The following is a 20306-nucleotide window of genomic DNA, read 5'->3' as shown; positions in this document are numbered from 1 at the left end:
GCTCCAAAAACAAAATAAAGGGGGAGCCACAGGTAACCCTAGAGAACTTCTAAATTTAGCTCTTTATACAATTAACTTCATGATTTTTGACAAAGATGCACTGGCTCCAGCAGATGGGTTTTATAATGCATCTGAAAGGTAGTGTCCAGTGCAAATAGCACCACTATCTTTAGATAATCTCCAGGTGATGTGGAGAGATCCAGGTGAATGGAAGGGACCAAATAGGTTAACTGCTTGGGGAAGAGGGTTTGCTTGTATCTCTATAAAAGGAATCAGATAGGTGCCAATTAGCCGTATTCGCCTTGTCAAATCAGAGCGAGACGGAGCAGACTTTTGAAACAAAGAAGACCCAAGAAACGTCACTGATTGTGCCCACCACTGAAAGAGCATGGCTGTTGTGGCAATTGACTCATGGACATTAAAACTTGTTAATGAAACTGATGCAGGACTTCAAAACCCTCAGGAATTACTGGATTCTCTGCGACATGATAAGACTGTTGCAGGACTTCAAAAACTTGGAGGGATCACTGGATTCCCTGACACATGAAGTAATGGACAATAGATTGGTTTTGAACTATCTCTTGATTGCAGGTGTGATTGTTGTTTACCTATCCTCCTTCCAGGACTTCTGGAAATCTTTTATAATACCATGTTGATTCATGTTGTTTGTTATATCACTACTTGCATGTACAATTCCTGTTTGTTACACCACAATGAGCCTGCACCGGCTGTGGAGAAAGTCAACACTGATAGCCTGTGTGTTATTGCTATGTGCTTGTGTAATACCTCCCATGCTGATGGGTTTGTGCATACCTGTTTTCTAGTAAGATCCTTCAGCCCAGAAATCTGCTAACAATATCTGGCTTGACTCCCCACTTCCCTTTGGTGTTTTTCCATCTCTCTTCCTAAGAAGTCAGGGAGGCCATGATCATCTCCTTTTTAGTGCTTTTATCTCCCTTCCTGAGAAGTTAGGGAGGGTGTGATCACTTCCCTGAGAAGTCAGGGATGGTGTGACTACCTGTATTCTAAAACAAAAGAAAGCAGGAGATGTAAAGGGCTGAAATTCTGAAAAAGGTGTGCTTGAATCAGACAACCAAGCACTTAGGGCTAATTACCTATTTGATATGAGACAAGGACTTTATTTGTATATGTTTGGATAAATGGCTCTTCTCACAGTTAATGCCGGCTCAATGTTTGATGCTAAGATAATCATAGGCAAGGATTAGAGAGGGCAGAGGGACAGAGGCTAGAGATTCACTTTGCGGCAGGATGAGGAGGAGAGAAGCTGGTGACTTTGGACTTAAGAATTAAGGATACATCTTTAGTGAGCCTGTGGCAGTTTGCCTGCCTGCTTCTCTCACTTCTTCTCCTAAAGACCAAGGACTTTTAGTTATTCTGACTGATCTTGAGGCCTCCAGGGAGCTAGCCTGGATTTAACATTCCCTATTACTGTTGAATATGTCACCATTACCCCAATTACCTTCACTTTCATTTATCCCACATATCTAACAAATATCAAATTTTACCAAATATCAAATTTTAAATTGCCAAATTTTGTTATTTCCAAATTACTACATCTACCCCATATATCTTTTTATATTCACTCATATAGACACCAGGCTGGTTCAAGTTCTCATAACATCTTACTAAGACTTGCAACAGTGTTTTAATTGATGTCCCTACCTTAAGTTCTTTCAGTGAAAGCAACTATGGTGACAGAGAAGGCAAAACACCAACTCAGACAAGGAGAAAATGTCCACAAAGGACATTAATTTTCCCTCAGCTATCAGTGATTTTTCTAGAAAGCAGATCTATTATTTTTATCCCCTTAAAAACAAACAAACAAACAAAAACAACTCCTGTGGTCCCCTTTAACATTTTTACCTTTAATTTCTTTACCTTTAAGATCACATATGAAGGTCTTTCTTTAGAATGTAAACGCTATAATTGGGCCTTTTCCTGCTTTTCCAGTCTTATCCTTTCGCTGTATCCACATTTACTGGATAACCCCAGCTACACTGGGGTTCCTCATACATTCACCTGCACTTAGCTCACTCAGTGCCTTTGTACTGGTGGGACTGGACCCCATGCTTGAAACGCTCCTTCCTCATCTTAACTTCTTAATTTCTCCAACACTTTCTTTAAGTATCAGGTCAAATCATATATGCTAAAAGTAACCTTCCTCCCTGTGATTATTTTCCATCTACTCAGTATTTACCTTTTTTTGTAGTTAGTTGTTTACATAGAATGTCTCCCAATTAGAATATAAGCTATTCAAGAGCACAGACTTTATTTTCTTTGAACACAAAGTGCTTAGTATAGCAAGTGGTACACAGTAAGTACTTAATAAATGTTTCTTAAGTGACTGAAAATTCAGATAAAAGATTCATCTAGATTATAATCGTGCCCTTTGAATTGGTCTTCTTATTCCCAGTCTATTCTGTTTAGAGCTCCTAAGATTATATTTCCAAACCACAGACTGGATCAAATTACTCTCCAACTCAAGAATCTTCAGTGCCTTCTAGATAAATACAACTTTCTCAGCTTAATCTTTAAGGAATACCATAATGTTAATCCAATTTATTACTCAGACTTAATTCATACTATTCTTTAATAATCTAACTTTTCCCTCAATTTTGGCTCCGTCAACCTTCTCTTTCTTTGAAGTTCACGTCAGGTACCTTTTAGAAAGCTATTCTTCATCTTCTATATTGGTGTCTTTTTTAGTAAGATCTTTGCAACCTTAAAGAAGGGAAATATAACCTTGTATTTTGACTTATCTCTACAATAAAGATTCACAGATTTAGAAGTTAAAATGACATAATCAAACAGTACAATCTGTTCATTTTACATATGTAAAAACTGAAGTCCAAAAGGCTAAGTAACTTTTCAATGGTCATACAAAGAAGGGTAATGTAATTTGGAGGTAGGAAGGGAAAGGACTGGAAGTTACATTCCCAGGATCGACTTAAACTTCTTCTCCATAAGATTTTAGATATGAGTTAGCCATGTTGTCCTTGACGACTGCATTCTTCCACTTGGCAATGAGAGGATATTTACAGGCTGAAGAGGTGTTCTTCTAGAGTCTTCTTAGTAAGACATTTCACTCAACAGGTTAAATATCCTTTGGAAATCTGTTTATTTAATTTATTTACCTTTTGGAGGGATATCAATAGGCCTATAATATATAATATAAACCACCATTGGAGCCACTTCAATTGCTGCTGAAAAAATTTTCCTTTCTCAGGACTTCAGCATACTCCTAGTTCTCTGGATCATCTGGATTATCACAATAAACATACTCCTGGCAAACTCTGCAGAAGCAAGTTTAATGAGTAAAAGTCTCATCCTTAAGCTTATCATTTTGGGTGAGAGAATAAATTAATTATACAAGATAGGTAGAATGGTATTGCAAATCTTTTTATCTCTACCCCCAATAGTATTACCTTTCAATTTCCCTATTATCAGGCAAGCCACAAGAGTTTTAATCACCAAGTTCACAGCTTCAATATTATCTTCAATTCTTTACTCTTCTTTCTCCTATATATCTGCAAATCTTTCCAATTTTATCTCCACAATATCTTGCACGTTTACATAGCTATCTATGTTCAAATAACTTCCTAATTTGGCTCCTTGCCTCAAGTATCTCTTCTTTGCAATATATCTCCACATTGCTGACAGAGTGATTTTCCTATAACATGAGTCATATATCACTCTCCTGCTCAAAACTATAGTGGTTCCCTCTAGACACCAGGATCAAATACTATTTCATAATTTCATTTTTTCATATGTGGATAAGATTTTAAATATACAAAATAATTAATCTGGTGGCCTATAAATTATAAATAAGAAAGCTATACATAGGGATTTAGATTCAATTGTTTTAATTGATGGGATATATGAACAAAAAAGTTTGTTTTATGGACAGATATGACACTGTGATTTTACCCTAACTGAACAAATATAGTTAATAAACCACTGTGATTGTATATTTTAATAGTATACTGAAGTAAGTGCTTTAATAAAAATGATTTTATATTTGTAGCATTTTATTTCTGCCAAAAATGTCTCTGTGATGTAGCTGTTATTTTAAAAATGCTCTATAGTAGCTATTATGAAATAATTATGAATAAAAATATAATCAATGCCCCATTTTAAGAAACTGCAGAGAGAATAAATCCACACATCATAGTAAGATTATCAGCTCAACATTTAACATAGTATGTGGCACACAGAAGATGTTTAATAAATGTTTATTGACTTGGTTTGACTATTTATGGTTATTACTTTTGTAATTCCATAAATATGAAAATTATAAGGTATTTTATCAATAAATATATTTGCATCCTTTGTGTGTATTTAAGTTTTTATGTTGCTATAAAAGTGATAACTTCTAAGTTATTTGAATAAAATATAAGCTAAGAAAATTATTTTTGTATATTACTATGAAAAAAAGGAAAAAGAAATGAAAAGGGGAGGATTCCATATATAAGTTTAAAAATCAAGGATGTATTTGTTTACTGCCTAAAAGAATTTGATTCCATAGGACAAAACACTATCTGAATTTCAGGCTTTCTCCCAAAGTATCTCTTATGTATATGTTAAAATCATGCAAGATTTTTTAAAAGACAAAAAAAAAAGTTTTCTCAATACCCCTCTGATCACAAATATTAATACAGGTATGAAATAAGAAGATGTATGTTTGCCAATGGTATCTATTTTTGTTATCATATGTTATATGTTATATATATCATATATTATCATATATATTAGAAATGTTCCCCATACATCCATGCTACTTATAACATGGCAGACTGTACTATGATTTATGAGAGTTCTATATAAACTAGCACAGATCTATTTCCTTCATGATGCTCTCAGACCATTTTCAGGTCAAAGTGTTTATCCCACTCACTTTTCTCTGCCCCACCCCTTTTTCCATTTCTACCTTTGGGAACTTAATCACATTCCCATTACCATTTCCATAAGGATAATGTCAGAACATTGCAACAGAGTTCTATCCATAATCCCAAAGACTTCCAAATCTAAAAGATCCCTCTGAACTTCCATTCTTTCTATAATGTTACCTTTTTTATGAGCATTGTCTTTCTTTTCCTATTTTATCCCCAGTGCTTACTAAGCACAGTGCCTAGCACACAGCAAGTGTTTAACAAGTGCTTTTTTATTCATTTATTTATTTTTGAAACTCTGATACACAATTGTATGTGCAATTTTTGGAGCCTGTCCAACAGGATATATTCCCTGGTCACTTTAAATGGGAAAAGATCTGGATATAACATGTAATTGGGCTGGATTGTCTGTGAGAAACTTTTCATTACTTTTAATGAATGTGTACTTCTCCTTAAAAACAAAGGCTCGTCTTCTTGATATCAAAACTTTTCTAGCAATATTATATGACTAGGAGTCACAGGCTAGCAAAATCTTCATAAGATTAAAGTTGAAGGTCACTCAAAGACAAATGGAAATATATTCATTCAGTAGGTAAGATTTTCTTTGCTTTATGGATTATGATGACAAAAGAATTCTTATCAAATGTTTAGTACACAGATGATTGCATATAGAACCTCCCCATATTTAACTAGACTTGTACTTACAAAGTTACAACATATTAAGGCAAAATGTGTAAGAGAAAGGTATAAAAGATATCAGATGAGTCTTTCTAAAATGGAATGGTCTATTTGTATAATAAGAACAAGGTTTGATAAATTTTGAAAAACTTTTGTACTCTGATGGTACCCATACAAGCTTGGGAATTTCCCTAAGAAGAATTTAAAATGGATAAAATTTATATAGGATGTCAGAAAGCATTCCTGTCTTGTTATCAATGTGAAGACTCCTATAGGAGTGAACCAAGTACCAAATTAAGTGAAAATAACTGGATATAACAGGACAAAATAACAGGCTAAGAGGTATGTAATATATTATATAATCAAACAATTAAATTATGATGACCACACATACAGAGCCAAAGAAAAGGTAAATGTGAGGAAGTTCAATATACTCTGTGCTCTAAATAAGAATTTTATGACTCAATTTTCACAGAAATTTAAGATTTTCAATGATAATGAATGATTGAATGCATTGCCAAAGAAATTCTAAAATTATGATTAACTTGTTTCTACAGTCCTTACTTTTAAAACTTCATTCCCCCAACTTTTTACAGTTCTATTATATAATGATACAAAAGCAAGTCATCAAAGTTCTCCAAAATTTGTTTCATAGACTTTCAAAATCAATGAATAAGGTTAGGCTTGATAAAAGTAGCTTAACATTAAATAAATTTCCATTACCTCACAGTGCTGGCGAGAAGCTTGGATTTCACATTCATATTTGTTCTTTACAGATTCTAAGCAGAGTTCTCTATAGATTCCTATAATCAAACAAAAGTTCTATGGTTATTAAGCATAATCTTATTTTGAGCTCATTTCCCTAAAAGATTCTTGCTTTCAGAAATGTACACAAGAATAAACTTGGAAGAATTTGATAGATGATTTTCTTTTCCACTGAAAAAAATAGCAAATACTAAAAATAAACACATAGGCACATAGATAATATTATGTATAATATTATATAATTATGAAAAAGACAAGTACAGAGAAACCTGAAATATGAGCTGACTGAAAGTGAAGTACATAGAACCCAGAAAGCAAGAAGGTCAGTTTTGAAGGTACAACCCTGATATTTTAGTTTTGTTGTGTACTATATGGACTTGTTCTCTTCTTCTTGAAATCATGCAGTTTAGGATCAGTGATTACAAATGCTTTCTTTGTAAAATGTTCACAATCTACATGAAATAGTATACTTTGAAGATTCTGCCTTGTTTCCAATTTTGTTTAAAAACAAAATTACAAAACATTATAATGGATAACAAAATCAAGATCAAAAATGTTGTGACAGACTTAGACTGAGGAACCAAATCTAAAAATATATAATTTAATGAAAATAAGCATAAAGTGCTGTACCTGGAGAGCCTCAAGAGATAGTGTGTTCCCCTTGATTCAATGTCTGCAAGTGAAGGATGAGTAACCATTTATCAGAGATATTATGGATGACAGTTTTAGGAAACACTATTGTTTGGGTAAGGCTTGGACCAAATAGCTTCAGAAGTCCCTTCCAACTTAGAAATCCTAAAATTTCAGAAAAGCAATCATCTCTTTCCTTAAAGTCCTATAGGAAATGCTATAATCAAAGTGCTCTGATTATAAGTTTATGGTATAACAATCAATTAATTAATAAGAATGTATTAAGCATTTACTTACTGACAAACACTATGGGAATAGTGGAAATGGACAAACAATGGAAATACAAAGACAAAAACAAAAAACCTTACTGCCCTTAAGGAATTTACAGTCTGTACAAGTAAACCAATACAGAGGGAAGCTACAATAATTTAAAACTGCATTAAGATTTTTAGGATATCCTAAATAAAAGTATATAAAAGAAAGGGTCTCTTGTAAAAGGTGGCTTTTGAGCTGAGCTTTCAGAGAAACCAGGACATTAATCATAAAAGATGAGAACAAAATATATTTGGTTTTGGGGGGTTTTTTTAGATTTTTTTTTAAATTTTATAATAACTTTTTATTGACAGAATCCATGCCAGGGTAATTTTTTACAACATTATCCCTTGCACTCACTTCTGTTCCAATTTTTCCCCTCCCTCCCTCCACCCCTTCCCCTAGATGGCAAGCAGTCCTATTTATGTTAGATATGTTGCAGTATATCCTAGATACAATACATGTATGCAGAACCAAACAGTTCTCTTGTTGCACAGGGAGACTTGGATTCAGAAGGTAAAAATAACCTGGGAAGAAAAACAAAAATGCAAATAATTGACATTCATTTCCCAGTGTTCTTTCTTTGGGTATAGCTGCTTCTGTCCATCACTGATCAATTGAAACTGAGTTAAGTATCTTTGTCAAAAAAATCCACTTCCATTAGAATACATCTTCATACAGTATCGTTGTTGAAGTATATAATGATCTCTTGGTTCTGCCCATTTCACTTACCATCAGTTCATGTAAGTCTCTCCAAGCCTCTCTTTATTAATCCTGCTGGTCATTTCTTACAGAACAATAATATTCCATAATATTCATATACCACAATTTACCCAACCATTCTCCAATTGAGGGGCATGCATTCAATTTCCAGTTTGTAGCCACTACAAACAGGGTTGCCAAAAACATTTTGGTACATACAGGTCCCTTTCGCTTCTTTAGTATTTCTTTTTTTTTTTTTAATATTTTATTTTATTTTATAATAACTTTATATTGACAGAATCCATGCCAGGGTAATTTTTTTTACAACATTATCCCTTGCACTCGCTTCTGTTCCGATTTTTCTCCTCCCTCCCTCCACCCCCTCCCCTAGATGACAAGCAGTCGTATATATGTTAGATATGTTGCAGTATATCCTAGATACAATATATGTTTGCAGAACCAAACAGTTCTCTTGTTGCACAGGAAGAATTGGATTCAGAAAGTAAAAATAACCCGGGAAGAAAAAAAAATGCAAATAGTTCACATTCATTTCCCAGTGTTCTTTCTTTGGATGTAGCTGCTTCTGTCCATCATTTATCATTTGAAACTGAGTTAGGTCTCTTTGTCAAAGAAATCCACTTCCATCAGAATACATCCTCATACAATAACGTTGTTGAAGTGTATAATTTCCTGGTTCTGCTCATTTCACTTAGCATCAGTTCATGTAAGTCTCTCCAAGCCTCTCTATATTCATCTGGCTGGTCATTTCATATAGAATAATAATATTACATAACATTCATATACCACAATTTACCGAGCCATTCTCTAATTGATGGGCATCCATTCAATTTCCAGTTTGTAGTCACTACAAACAGGGCTACCACAAACATTTTGGCACATACAGGTCCCTTTCTCTTCTTTAGTATTTCTTTGGGATATAAGCCTAGAAGTAACAGCGCTGGATCAAAGGGTATGCGCAGTTTGATAACTTTTTAGGTATAATTCCAGATTGCTCTCCAGAATGGTTGGATTCATTCACAACTCCACCAACAATGCATCAGTGTCCCAGTTTTCCCACATCCCCTCCAACATTCATCATTATTATATCCTGTCATCTTAGCCAGTCTGACAGGTGTGTAGTGGTATCTCAGAGTTGTCTCAATTTGCATTTCTCTGATCAATAGGCATTTGGAACACTCTTTCATATGAGTGGTAATAGTTTCTTTTTTTTTTAATAACTTTTTATTGATAGAACTCATGCCAGGATAATTTTTTACAACATTATCCCTTGCATTCACTTATTCCAATTTTTCCCTTCTCTCTCTCTCCACCCCCTCCCCCAGATGGCAAGCAATCCTTTACATGTTGAATAGGTTACAGTATATCCTGGATACAATATACGTGTGCAGAACCGAGCAGTTTTCTTGTTGCACAGGGAGAATTGAATTCAGAAGGTATAAATAATCCAGGAAGAAAAACAAAAATGCAAGCAGTTTATATTCATCTCCCAGTGTTCTTTCGTTGGGTGTAGCTGCTTCTGCCCATCTTTGATCAATTGAAACTGAATTACCTCTCTTTATCGAAGAGATGAGTGGTAATACTTTCAATTTCATCATCTGAAAATTGTCTGTTCATATCCTTTGACCATTTATCAATTGGAGAATGGCTTGATTTTTTATAAATTTGAGTCAGTTCTCTATATATTTTGGAAATGAGGCCTTTATCAGAACCTTTAACTGTGAAGATGTTTTCCCAGTTTGTTGTTTCCCTTCTAATCTTGTTTGCATTCGTTTTGTTTGTACAAAGGCTTTTTAATTTGATATAATCAAAATTTTCTATTTTGTGATCAGTAATAGTCTCTAGTTCATCTTTGGTCACAAATTTCTTTCTCCTCCACAAGTCTGAGAGATAAACTATCCTAAGTTCCTCTAATTTATTTATAATCTCGTTCTTTATGCCTAGGTCATGGACCTATTTTGATCTTATCTTGGTATATGGTGTTAAGTATGGGTCCATGCCTAATTTCTGCCATACTAATTTCCAGTTATCCCAGCAGTTTTTATCAAATAATGAATTCTTATCCCAAAAGTTAGGATCTATGGGTTTATCAAAACACTAGATTGCTATAGTTTACTATTCTGTCTTGTGAACCTATCCTTTTCCACTGATCAACTAATCTTATTTCTTAGCTAATACCAAATGGTTTTGGTGACTGCTGCTTTATAATATAATTTTAGATCAGGTACAGTTAGGCCACCTTCATTTGATTTTTTTTCCATTAATTCCCTTGAGATTCTCGACCTTTTATTGTTTCATATGAATTTTGTTGTTATTTTTTCTAGATCACTAAAATATTTTCTTGGAAGTCTGATTGGTATAGCACTAAATAAATAGATTAGTTTAGGAAGTATTGTCATCTTTATTATATTCGCTCAGCCTATCCAAGAGCACTTAACATTTTTCGAATTATTTAAGTATGACTTTATTTGTGTGGAAAGTTTTTTGTAATTTTGCTCATATAATTCCTGACTTTCCTTTGGTAGATGGAGTCCCAAATATTTTATGCTATCAACAGTTATTTTGAATGGAATTTCTCTTTGTATCTCTTGCTGTTGGATTTTGTTGGTGATGTATAAAAATGCTGAGGATTTATGGGGATTTATTTTGTATCCTGCTACTTTGCTAAAATTAAGAATTATTTCTAATAGCTTTTAGTAGAATCTCTGGGGTTCTCTAGGTATACCATCATATCATCTGCAAAGAGTGATAGTTTGGTTTCCTCATTGCCTGCTCTACTTCCTTTAATCTCTTTCTCGACTCTTATTGCAGAGGCTAGTGTTTCTAATACAATATTGAATAATAATGGTGATAGTGGGCAACCTTGTTTCACTCCAGATCTTACTTGGAAAGGTTCCATTTTTCCCCATTGCATATGATGCTTACTGATGGTTTTAAATATATGTTCCTGACTATTTTAAGGAAAAGTCCATTTATTCCTATGCTCTCAAGTGTTTTTATTAGGAATGGATGTTGGATTTTATCAAATGCTTTTTCTGCATCTATTGAGATGATCATATGGTTTTTGTTTGTTTGGTTATTGATATAGTCAATTATGCTAATAGTTTTCCTAATATTGAACCAGCCCTGCATTCCTGGTATAAATCCTACTTGGTCATAGTGTATTATCCTGGGGATGATTTTCTGTAATTTTTTGGCTAATATTTTATTTAAGATTTTAGCATCAATATTCATTAGGGAGATTGGTCTATAATTTTCTTTTTCTGTTTTTCAACCTACCTGGTTTAGGTATCAGTACCATGTCTGTGTCATAAAAGGAATTTGGTAGGACTCCTTCAAACCCTATTTTTTCAAATAGTTTATTTAGCATTGGAGCTAATTGTTCTTTAAATGTTTGGTAGAATTCACATGTAAATTCATCTGGTCCTGGGGACTTTTTCTTAGGGAGTTGGTTGATAGTTTGTTCTATTTCTTTTTCTGAGATGGGACTGTTTAGGATATTTACTTCTTCCTCTGTTAGTTTGGGCAAGCTATATTTTTGGAGGTATTCTTCTATTTCATTTAAGTTGTCGAATTTATTGGCATAAAGTTGGGCAAAGTAACTCCTAATTATTGCTCTAATTTCCTCTTCGTTAGTGGCGAGTTCTCCCTTTTCATTTTTAAGACTAACAATTTGATTTTCCTCTTTCCTTTTTTTAATCACATTTTCTAAGGGTTTGTCTATTTTGTTGGTTTTTTCATAGAACCAACTCTTAGTTTTGTTAATTAATTCAATAGTTTTTTTACTTTCAATTTTATTGATCTCTCCTTTTATTTTTAGAATTTCAAGTTTAGTGTTTGACTGGGGGTTTTTAATTTGTTCCTTTTCTAGCATTTTTAGTTGTAATTCATTGACCTTCTCTTTCTTTATTTTATGCAAATAGGCCTCTAGAGATATGAAATTTCCCCTTATTACCGTTTTGGCTGCATCCCATACATTTTAGTATGATGTCTCATTATTATTGTTTTCTTATTAATTACGTCTATGATATGCTATTTCACCCAATCATTCTTTAGTATGAGATTATTTAGTTTCCAATTATTTTTTGGTCTACTTTCCCCTGGCTTTTTGTTGAATGTAATTTTCATTGCATCGTGATCTGAAAAGGATGCATTTACTATTTCTGCCTTACTGCATTTGAGTTTGAGGTTTTTATGTCCTAATATATCGTCAATTTTTGTATAGGTTCCATGAACTGCTGAAAAGAAAGTGTACTCCCTTCTGTCTCCATTACATTTTCTCCAGAGATCTATCATATCTAATTTTTCTAGTATTCTATTTACCTCTTTGACTTCTTTCTTATTTATTTTGTGGTTTCATTTATCTAATTCTGAGAGTGCAAGGTTGAGATCTCCCACTATTATAGTTTTGCTGTCTATTTCTTCTTGCAGCTGTATTAATTTCTCTTTTAACAATTTAGATGCTACACCACCACTTGGTGCATATATGTTTAATATTGATATTGCTTCATTATCCATGCCACCCTTTAGCAAGATATAGTGCCCTTCCTTATCTCTTTTAATTAGATCAATTTTTGCTTTAGCTTGATCTGAGATCAGGATGGCTAGCCCTGCTTTTTTGACTTCACCTGAAGCATAATAGATTTTGCTCCAACCTTTTACCTTTAACCTACATGTATCTCCCTGCTTCAGGTGTGTTTCCTATAAACAACATATTGTAGGATTCTGGCTTTTAATCCATTCTGCTAATCGCTTCCTCTTTATGGGGGAGTTTACCCTGTTCACATTTATGGTTAAAATGACCAATTCTGTATTACTTGCCATCTTGTTAACCCCTGTTTATGCTTTTCTCCCTTCTTTTCCCCTTACCCCCCTTCCCAGTATTAAGCTTGTGAGCACCACTTGCTTCTCACAGCCCTCCCTTTTTAGTATCTCTCCCCCCGCTTTAGAGTTCCTCCCTCATCTTACCCCTTTCCCTCCCAGTTTTCATATTCCCTTCCACTTAGCTTATTCCTTCCCTTTTCACTTTTCCCTTCTTACTTTTCAATGAGGTGGGAGAAGTTTCACCATAAATTGAATATGCCTAAAATTTTTCTCTTAAAGCCAATTCTGAAGGCAGTAAGATACCCACTATATTCATCCCTCTCCATTCTTTCTCTTAGATATAATAGGTTTCCTTTGTCTCTTCCTGAGATGTACTACCCCCACTTTACCCTTTTTCTGGTACAATGTCCTTTCCACATCTACTTTCTAGAACAAGGTATACATGTATTCTTAATACATCTTTATAACAGAAATATAGTTCCCAAGATTAATCTTTACCTTTTTAGATTTCTCTTGACTTCTATATTTGTAGATCAAACTTTTTGTTAAGTTCTGGTTTTTTCATCAAAAATAGGTGAAATTCCTTATTTCATTGAATGACCATCTTCTTCCCTGGAAAAAGACGCTCAGTCTGGCTGGGTAAGTTATTTTTGGTTGCATACCAGGTTCCTTATCCTTTCAAAATACCATATTCCAGGCCCTTTGATCTTTTAATGTGGATGCTGCTAGATCCTGGGTAATCCTTATTGTGGCTCCTCTATATTTGAATTGGGTTCTAGCCACTTGCAATATTTTTTCCTTCATCTGAGGGTTCTGGCATTTGGCCACTATATTTCTTGGTGTTTTGATTTTTGAATCTCTTTCAGTAGGTGATCGATGAATTCTTTCAATGTCTATTTTACCTTCTGTTTCTATGACTTCCGGGCAGTTCTCTTTGATAATTTCCTGGAAAATAGTGTCCAGGCTCTTTTTTTCATCATACTTTTCTGGGAGTCCAATAATTCTCAGATTGTCTCTCCTGGATCTATTTTCCAAGGTCTGTTGTTTTCCCAAGAACATATTTCACATTTTTTTCCATTGTTTGATTTTTTTGGTTTTGCTTGACTGATTCTTGTTGTCGCCTCAAGTCATTCAATTCCATTTGTTCGATTCTGATTTTTAATGAAATATTTTCTTCGCTCACCTTTTTTATATCTTTTTCTAATTGTCCAATTGAGTTCTTTTGTTCTATGGAATTTTTTTCCATTTCGCCAATTTTGTTTTTTAGAGAGCTATTTTCTGTTTCCAGTTCACTAATCCTATTTTTCAAGGATTTTATTTCTTTATCCACTCTGCCTTTCAATGAATGGGATGACTTTTCCAAGCTCTCTTGCCGAGCCTCCCTCTCCTTTTCCCATTTTTCTTCTAGCTCTCTTGTGAGAGCCTTTCTAATTTCTTCTATGAGATTCATCTGTGCTGAGGAACAGATGCTCTCCTCCTTTGGGGATTCACCTGGAGACAGTCTGTTTTTAGTCTCCTCAGGGTTTAGAGTGTGCTCTCTATCCATATAGAACCTGTCATTGGTTAAGGTCCTTTTCAATATTTTGCTCATTTTGTCAGAGAAGAATCAAAGACAAACTAGCAAAGAAAAAAAAGAAAAAAGCCCCACGTGGAATCTGCTTTTTTGGGGAGAGGGGCTGGGTGGTGTTACCGAGCTTCCTCTATAGACTTCGGGGGACAGCAGCGAGGCACTAGCAGGACTGTGCTGCGCCTGCGCTCTGAGACTCTGAGATCATGCTGAGATACTGTGGGGGAGGGGTGGCCAGGTCCTGAGAGATGCCAGCTGTTCCAGGTTGTATTCTTCACCCCTTGTGTTTTTAGCTTCTCTGCTTGCCTGTTGGCTTGCTGCCAGGGTAAAGTATCCAATCCTGTAGCAAAGCTCTCCCCTCAGAGATGCAGAGACCCCACCCCCCTCTGGTCTGCTTGGCTGTGAGCTGCCTGCCGGGCTCTTGCTGCCGCTACCTGCCTTCAGCCTGTGCCCAATCTAAAACCGTCCCCGCCCTCGAGCAAAAACAGACCTTTCCTGGTGGATTTCAAGATGTCTTCTCTTGGTAACTATTTGTGGGGTTTTTTTTCAGTCAAGCATTAATTCAGAGGCTTGTAATGAAATGGATTCTGAGAGAAAACACGGAGCTTACGCAGCTGTGCGCCTCCTCTCCGCCATCTTGGCCGGAAGTCACAACAAAATATATTTGAAGCATGTAGGGGGAAAGTCTGTGCAAAAATATGGGAAACTGGAATGTTGGGAGGAAGAGATCAAGACTAGTTTTGGAGGACCATAATGAGTCAAGGGGTAGAATATATAATAAACTTTAAGATAAACTAGAGCCAAGTTGTAAAAACCATAAAAACAAAACAAAAAAATTTGTATTTAATAGGGAACAACTGAAATTTACTGAAAAGTGCAACGACATGGTCAGACTTGTGCTTGGAAAGGTGAAAGAGGGCAGAGATGTTGTGGAGATAGAACTGAAAAAACTTATGAAAAAATATGCTTGGACTAAGAAGAATCTAAGTTCAAATCTTGCCTCCAGTGCTTAGTAGTTGTGAGACTATAGCAAATCTTACTTCTAGGCTTAACTTCTTATCTGTAATGAGAATAATTAGTACCCACCTTCACAAATGTATATAGAACAGTTTGTAAACTTTAAAGTCAATGTCAGTTAAAATACTGACTGAGACTGGATCTTATAATAAATATAAATCTGAAATTTAAATATATTTGTTAAAAATCAAAAAAAGTGTCATTTACGTATTGGCATAAATGATTGAGCAAAACAAGAAAATTACTTGAATAAATGATTAGCTTTAAAACAGGATCCTAATTAATGTACTGACTGTATTTATCAGTTAATAAAGCATTTACTGAGAAATGAGTTTTAGATACTGTGTCAGGGGCTAGGGATGCAAAAACAAAACTGAGACAGTCCCTGTGTATAAAGAAAAGTTTATCTTAGGGAGATAAAGTGCTAGCAGCTGGGGGGATTTAGAAGGGTTTCATGTAGAAGATGGCATCTGAGTTGAGTCTTAAAGGAAACCAGGGATTCTAAAATGGGGAGAAGAGGGAAGGGAAAAGCAAGGATGCAGAAGGATAATTTCAAGCATGAGGGTAAACCAGTGTAAAGTGCTGAATAAAAGTAGAAAAGCAAAACAGAGCAAGTTAAAAAGGCTTTAAATGCCAAACAGCAGAGTTTATATTTAGTTCTGAGGGTGATAGGGAGTCAGTGGTGTTAACTGAATAGATGATGACATGATCAGACTTCTACTTTTCAAAGCTCACCTTTGCAACAGCATTGAGGATGGATTATAAGTAGAAAGAAATGTGAGACAGAGAGATCAATTAGGAAATTATTGCAATAGTCTTGGTGACAAGTTACTTAACTGGGGTGGTTGGCAGTGTGAATGAAAGCAACATGATAGATTCAAGAAATATTGTAGATATAGAAATAATAAGAGTTGGCCACTGTTTGCATATGTGAAGAAGATTGAAGAGTCAGGTATGACACCAACATTGCGAATCCAGGTTTCCGAAAGGTTAGTTTGAAATAGGAGAATGTTTGAGGAGAAAACTAGTGAATTCTGGTTTTAAACATATTAAGTTTAATAAATCTATAAGATATCCAGTTCAAAAGATTCAACAATTGTTCCTGATGATGCAAGACTAACTGAGGAAAGAGATCAGGATTAGGTAAAGAGACTTAGAAGTCATCTGCAAAAATAACTAAACCCCTAAAAGTCTGTAAGGTCAACAAGTAAGAAAGTACAAAAAGAAAAAAGAAAATTATTTAGGACAGTCACTGAGGTATATCTTCAGTCAGGAAATATGACATAGATGACTCAGGAAGAGACAGAGAGGAAGTTAAAAAGGCAAGAGAAGAATCAAGAAAAATAAATGTCATGAAAATCCAAGGAAGTAAGACCATCTAGAAGTAGAGTGTGGTCAACACAAAGAAGTCACGAAGAGAAAGGATTGATGGAATGTTAACCTGAGAGTATAAACACTTGTTATTTTTGTCTTTTTATCCCCAATACTTAGCACAGCACAAAACATAGGCTTAATATATGTTTCCTGATTAAGAGAAAGCCATTAAATTGGGAAGAAATTGCTGACTGAGAAGAGCAGTTTCAGCTGACTGATGTTAAAAGGTAGATTGCAGAGGGTTTAGAATAGAATGAGAGAACAAGAAGTGGAAAGAACATAGAGAATAATTTAGCAAAATCTGGCTAAGGAAAAGAGGAGAGACATTGGACAACAGGTTGCAGGAATGGTCACATCAAAGAAGGGCTTTTTCAGAATAGGAGAAAATTGGACAGGTGAGTAGGCAGCAGGGAAGAAACAAGGAGATGGAGAAAAATTAAAGATAATCAGGAGGGAATGTTAGTGAAGGCAATCTCCTGGAAAGGACAGAGGAGTACATATGGAGGGGCTAGTTTTGGTGAAGAGGGCTAGATCTTCATCACAGGGTGTAATACAGGAGAAAGGTAAAGGATTATATCAAGAAGTTGTGAGGTAAGAAGAGAAGAGGGAGCTCACAGAGAATAGCCTTGATTTTCCAAGTAAAATATGAGATATCATTAGCAAGGATAATATGGAGCATTTGGAAAAAATGGTATAGGAAGCCTGAGGTGAGAGACTTCAGCTAGTTGATGTGATGATTGAAATAGAGAATCAGTTAGGGAGACATGATGTTGTGGTCAAAATAAAGATGCATTCAAAATAGATTTATTTTATAAATATCCTTTAAGTGAAAATTAAATGGAAATGAAATTTTCATATCCCTACCTGCTACCTTTGTTCGGATTTGCATATTTTCTTGCAAAGTTGCCAGTGGTTCCAAATATTCTGGTGCCTTTCCAGATATTACTTCTTGTAGCTTTGCATCCACTTGACTTAATCGTTCTTTATAAAGCCTTAACATAAGCAAAAAATATTAAACATATTAATAAAAAAGAACAATATTAGTTCAACAAAACTATTCAGTTTCTGTATCCTCTATATCCAATCTAATATACATTTAACCAATCAAATTTATTTACTTTAACTTCACCTTAAAAGTGAAACTCAGTTATTTTAACTTGCTTTCATGGATATATATTATTCACTACCAAATTTATATTTTTTTGAATATAATTAAAATAATTATTCTTTGGCTCCCTTAAAAAAATTAAAGCAGTTTTTTTCCTCATTTTTAAAAAATGCTTTTTTTCAATTATATGTCAAGACAGTTTTTAGCATTCAGTTTTTTCTCCATAGAAAACAATTTATTCTATTTTCTCCCACTTAATAATATTTTATTTTTTCCAATTACACATAATTATCAATATTCATTTCTATAAGATTTTGAGTTCCAAATTTTTTTCACTTCCTTTTTTCCCTCCCCAAGACAGCAAACAACCTGAAATACGTTATTACATGTACAATCATTTTAAACACATTTCCCTATTAGGCATGTTGTACAAGAAACGTCAGAACCAAAGGGAAAAACCATGAGAAAGAAAAAACAACAAAAAAAGTAAAAAATAGCATGCTTTGATCTACATTCAGCTTCCAAAATTTCTTTCTCTAGATATGGATCGCATTTTCCATTACAAGTCTATTGAAATTATTTTAGATCACTGTTTGGCTGAGAAGAGCTAAATCTATCATGGCTGATCATCACACAATCTTGCTGTTTTATGCACAATGTTCTCCTGGTTCTATTCAATTAACTCAGTATCATTTTTCTCCCTCTCTCCTTCCTTCTAAAATGGTACACAATTTGATACAGGTTATATATATATGTTATCATATAAAACATGTTTCCATAGTAGCCACAGTTGTGAAAGGAGAAACAGATCAAAAGAAGAGAAAAAAAAAAAAAAAACCACGAAAAAGTATTAAGTGAAAAAATATTCTTTGACATTGCACTCTGAGTCCATCATTCTTTATCTGGATGTGGATACCATTTTCCTCCAAGAGTCCTTTGTACTTGTTTTAGACCACTGTATTTCTGAAAAAAGCTGAGCCATTCATAGTTGGTCATCACACAATGTTGCTGATTCTATGTATAATGTTTTCCTGGTTCTGCTCATTTCATTTTGGATCAGTCCTATTAGACTTTGCAGGTTTTTCTGAAATCTATTGGTTCATCATTTCTTAGAGCAAAATAGTATTTCATTATATTCATATACCATAGCCTTCTGTCATTTCCCAAATAATGGGCATTCCCTTAATTCCTAATATTTTGCCAGCACAAAATAAGGCTGCTATAAATATATTTTACACATGTATGTCCTTTTTCCTTTTGTATGATATCTTTGGAAGTACCAATACTGGTATTGTTAGATCAATGGGTATGCACAGTTTGGTTACAATTTTGAGTCCAGTTTCAAATTTATTTCCAGAATTGTTAGCTTAATTCAAAACTCTATCGACAGTACATTAGTGAACCATTTTTCCCACATCCTCTCCATTATTTATTATTTCCCTTTTTATCATATTTTGACCATATTATCACATCAATATTTGGTAGGTATGAGGTAGTACCTCAGTTGTTATAATTTGCATTTCTCTAATCAAAAGTGATTTAGAGCACTTCTTCATATGCCTAGAGTTTTTCTTTTTCTTTATTTGAAAACTGTTTATTGGTAATTTTTGGCCACTTATCAATTGAGGAATAGGCTGTATTCTTATAAATTTGGCTTGGTTCTCTATATATTTTAGCTCTCAGAAATTCTCTTCTTCTAAAAAGAAAGCAGTTCTTTTTAAAATGTCTAAGTTCAATTTTTAAAAAAATAATTTTAACTTAATACAAGTTTTACTGACTATATTCTTTTTAAGATAGGCTTAGTAAAGTTTAAGTAAACTAACAAACCTAGTAATGTTTTACAAGTTTATCAAGACTATGAGAACTAAGACCATAAGAGAAAAAGTTACAAAGAAAAGAAAGTTTTAAAAGAAAGTAACAAAGAACACTAGTATATAAAAACTAGTATTTTTTGGGTGCTTTTTAAACAAACCCTGAATTTTCTCCTAATTCACCTCCTGAACTAGTCTATTTGACTCCAGTGAATGCTCATTTTAAAAATCAATATGATGCTATGACATTAGCAATATGGCATCCCCAGTTTATTCAAGTTGCAATTTAACAAATTATAAAATAAGCTGAAAAATCACCTATTGAAAAGACAAATGAGCATGAATAGTTAGACTACCCAATTAACATGTCCATTTACACAAACTACACAAACTACTCCATTATGCCAAATACTACATAAATTCACTGTATGAAATCCTTAAATAGTTCCTTGTTGCCAATTCCTTAGCCTGCCATTCAAAACCTTCCAATTCTTCACTCTTCTCTCTCTCCATCACTCTCTGTCTTTTTTTTCCTCTCTCCCCTTTCCTCTTTCTCTCTACATGAAAATTATTCATTGATTACAGAATAT

At 34.2% G+C, this 20306-nt stretch overlaps 1 protein-coding gene across 6 annotated transcripts in view; it reads right to left on the bottom strand.

The window, feature by feature from the left end:
- BRMS1L (BRMS1 like transcriptional repressor) overlaps positions 1-20306 on the bottom strand; it is a 131626-nt gene that overhangs the window by 36287 nt on the left and 75033 nt on the right. For all 6 annotated transcript variants that reach the window (XM_051977975.1, XM_051977976.1, XM_051977978.1 and 3 more), the window contains 2 exons: positions 17662-17789; positions 6312-6391 (listed from right to left, as the gene is read on the bottom strand). In XM_051977975.1, coding sequence (XP_051833935.1) covers positions 6312-6391; positions 17662-17789 — 208 coding nt within the window. The remainder of the gene's footprint in view (positions 1-6311; positions 6392-17661; positions 17790-20306) is intronic.

The sequence above is a fragment of the Antechinus flavipes genome, chromosome 2 (genome assembly GCF_016432865.1).
Source record: "Antechinus flavipes isolate AdamAnt ecotype Samford, QLD, Australia chromosome 2, AdamAnt_v2, whole genome shotgun sequence".
Lineage (NCBI taxonomy): Eukaryota > Metazoa > Chordata > Mammalia > Dasyuromorphia > Dasyuridae > Antechinus > Antechinus flavipes.
Note: the sequence above shows the minus strand (reverse complement) of the source record. Positions and strands in the feature narration are given on the sequence as shown.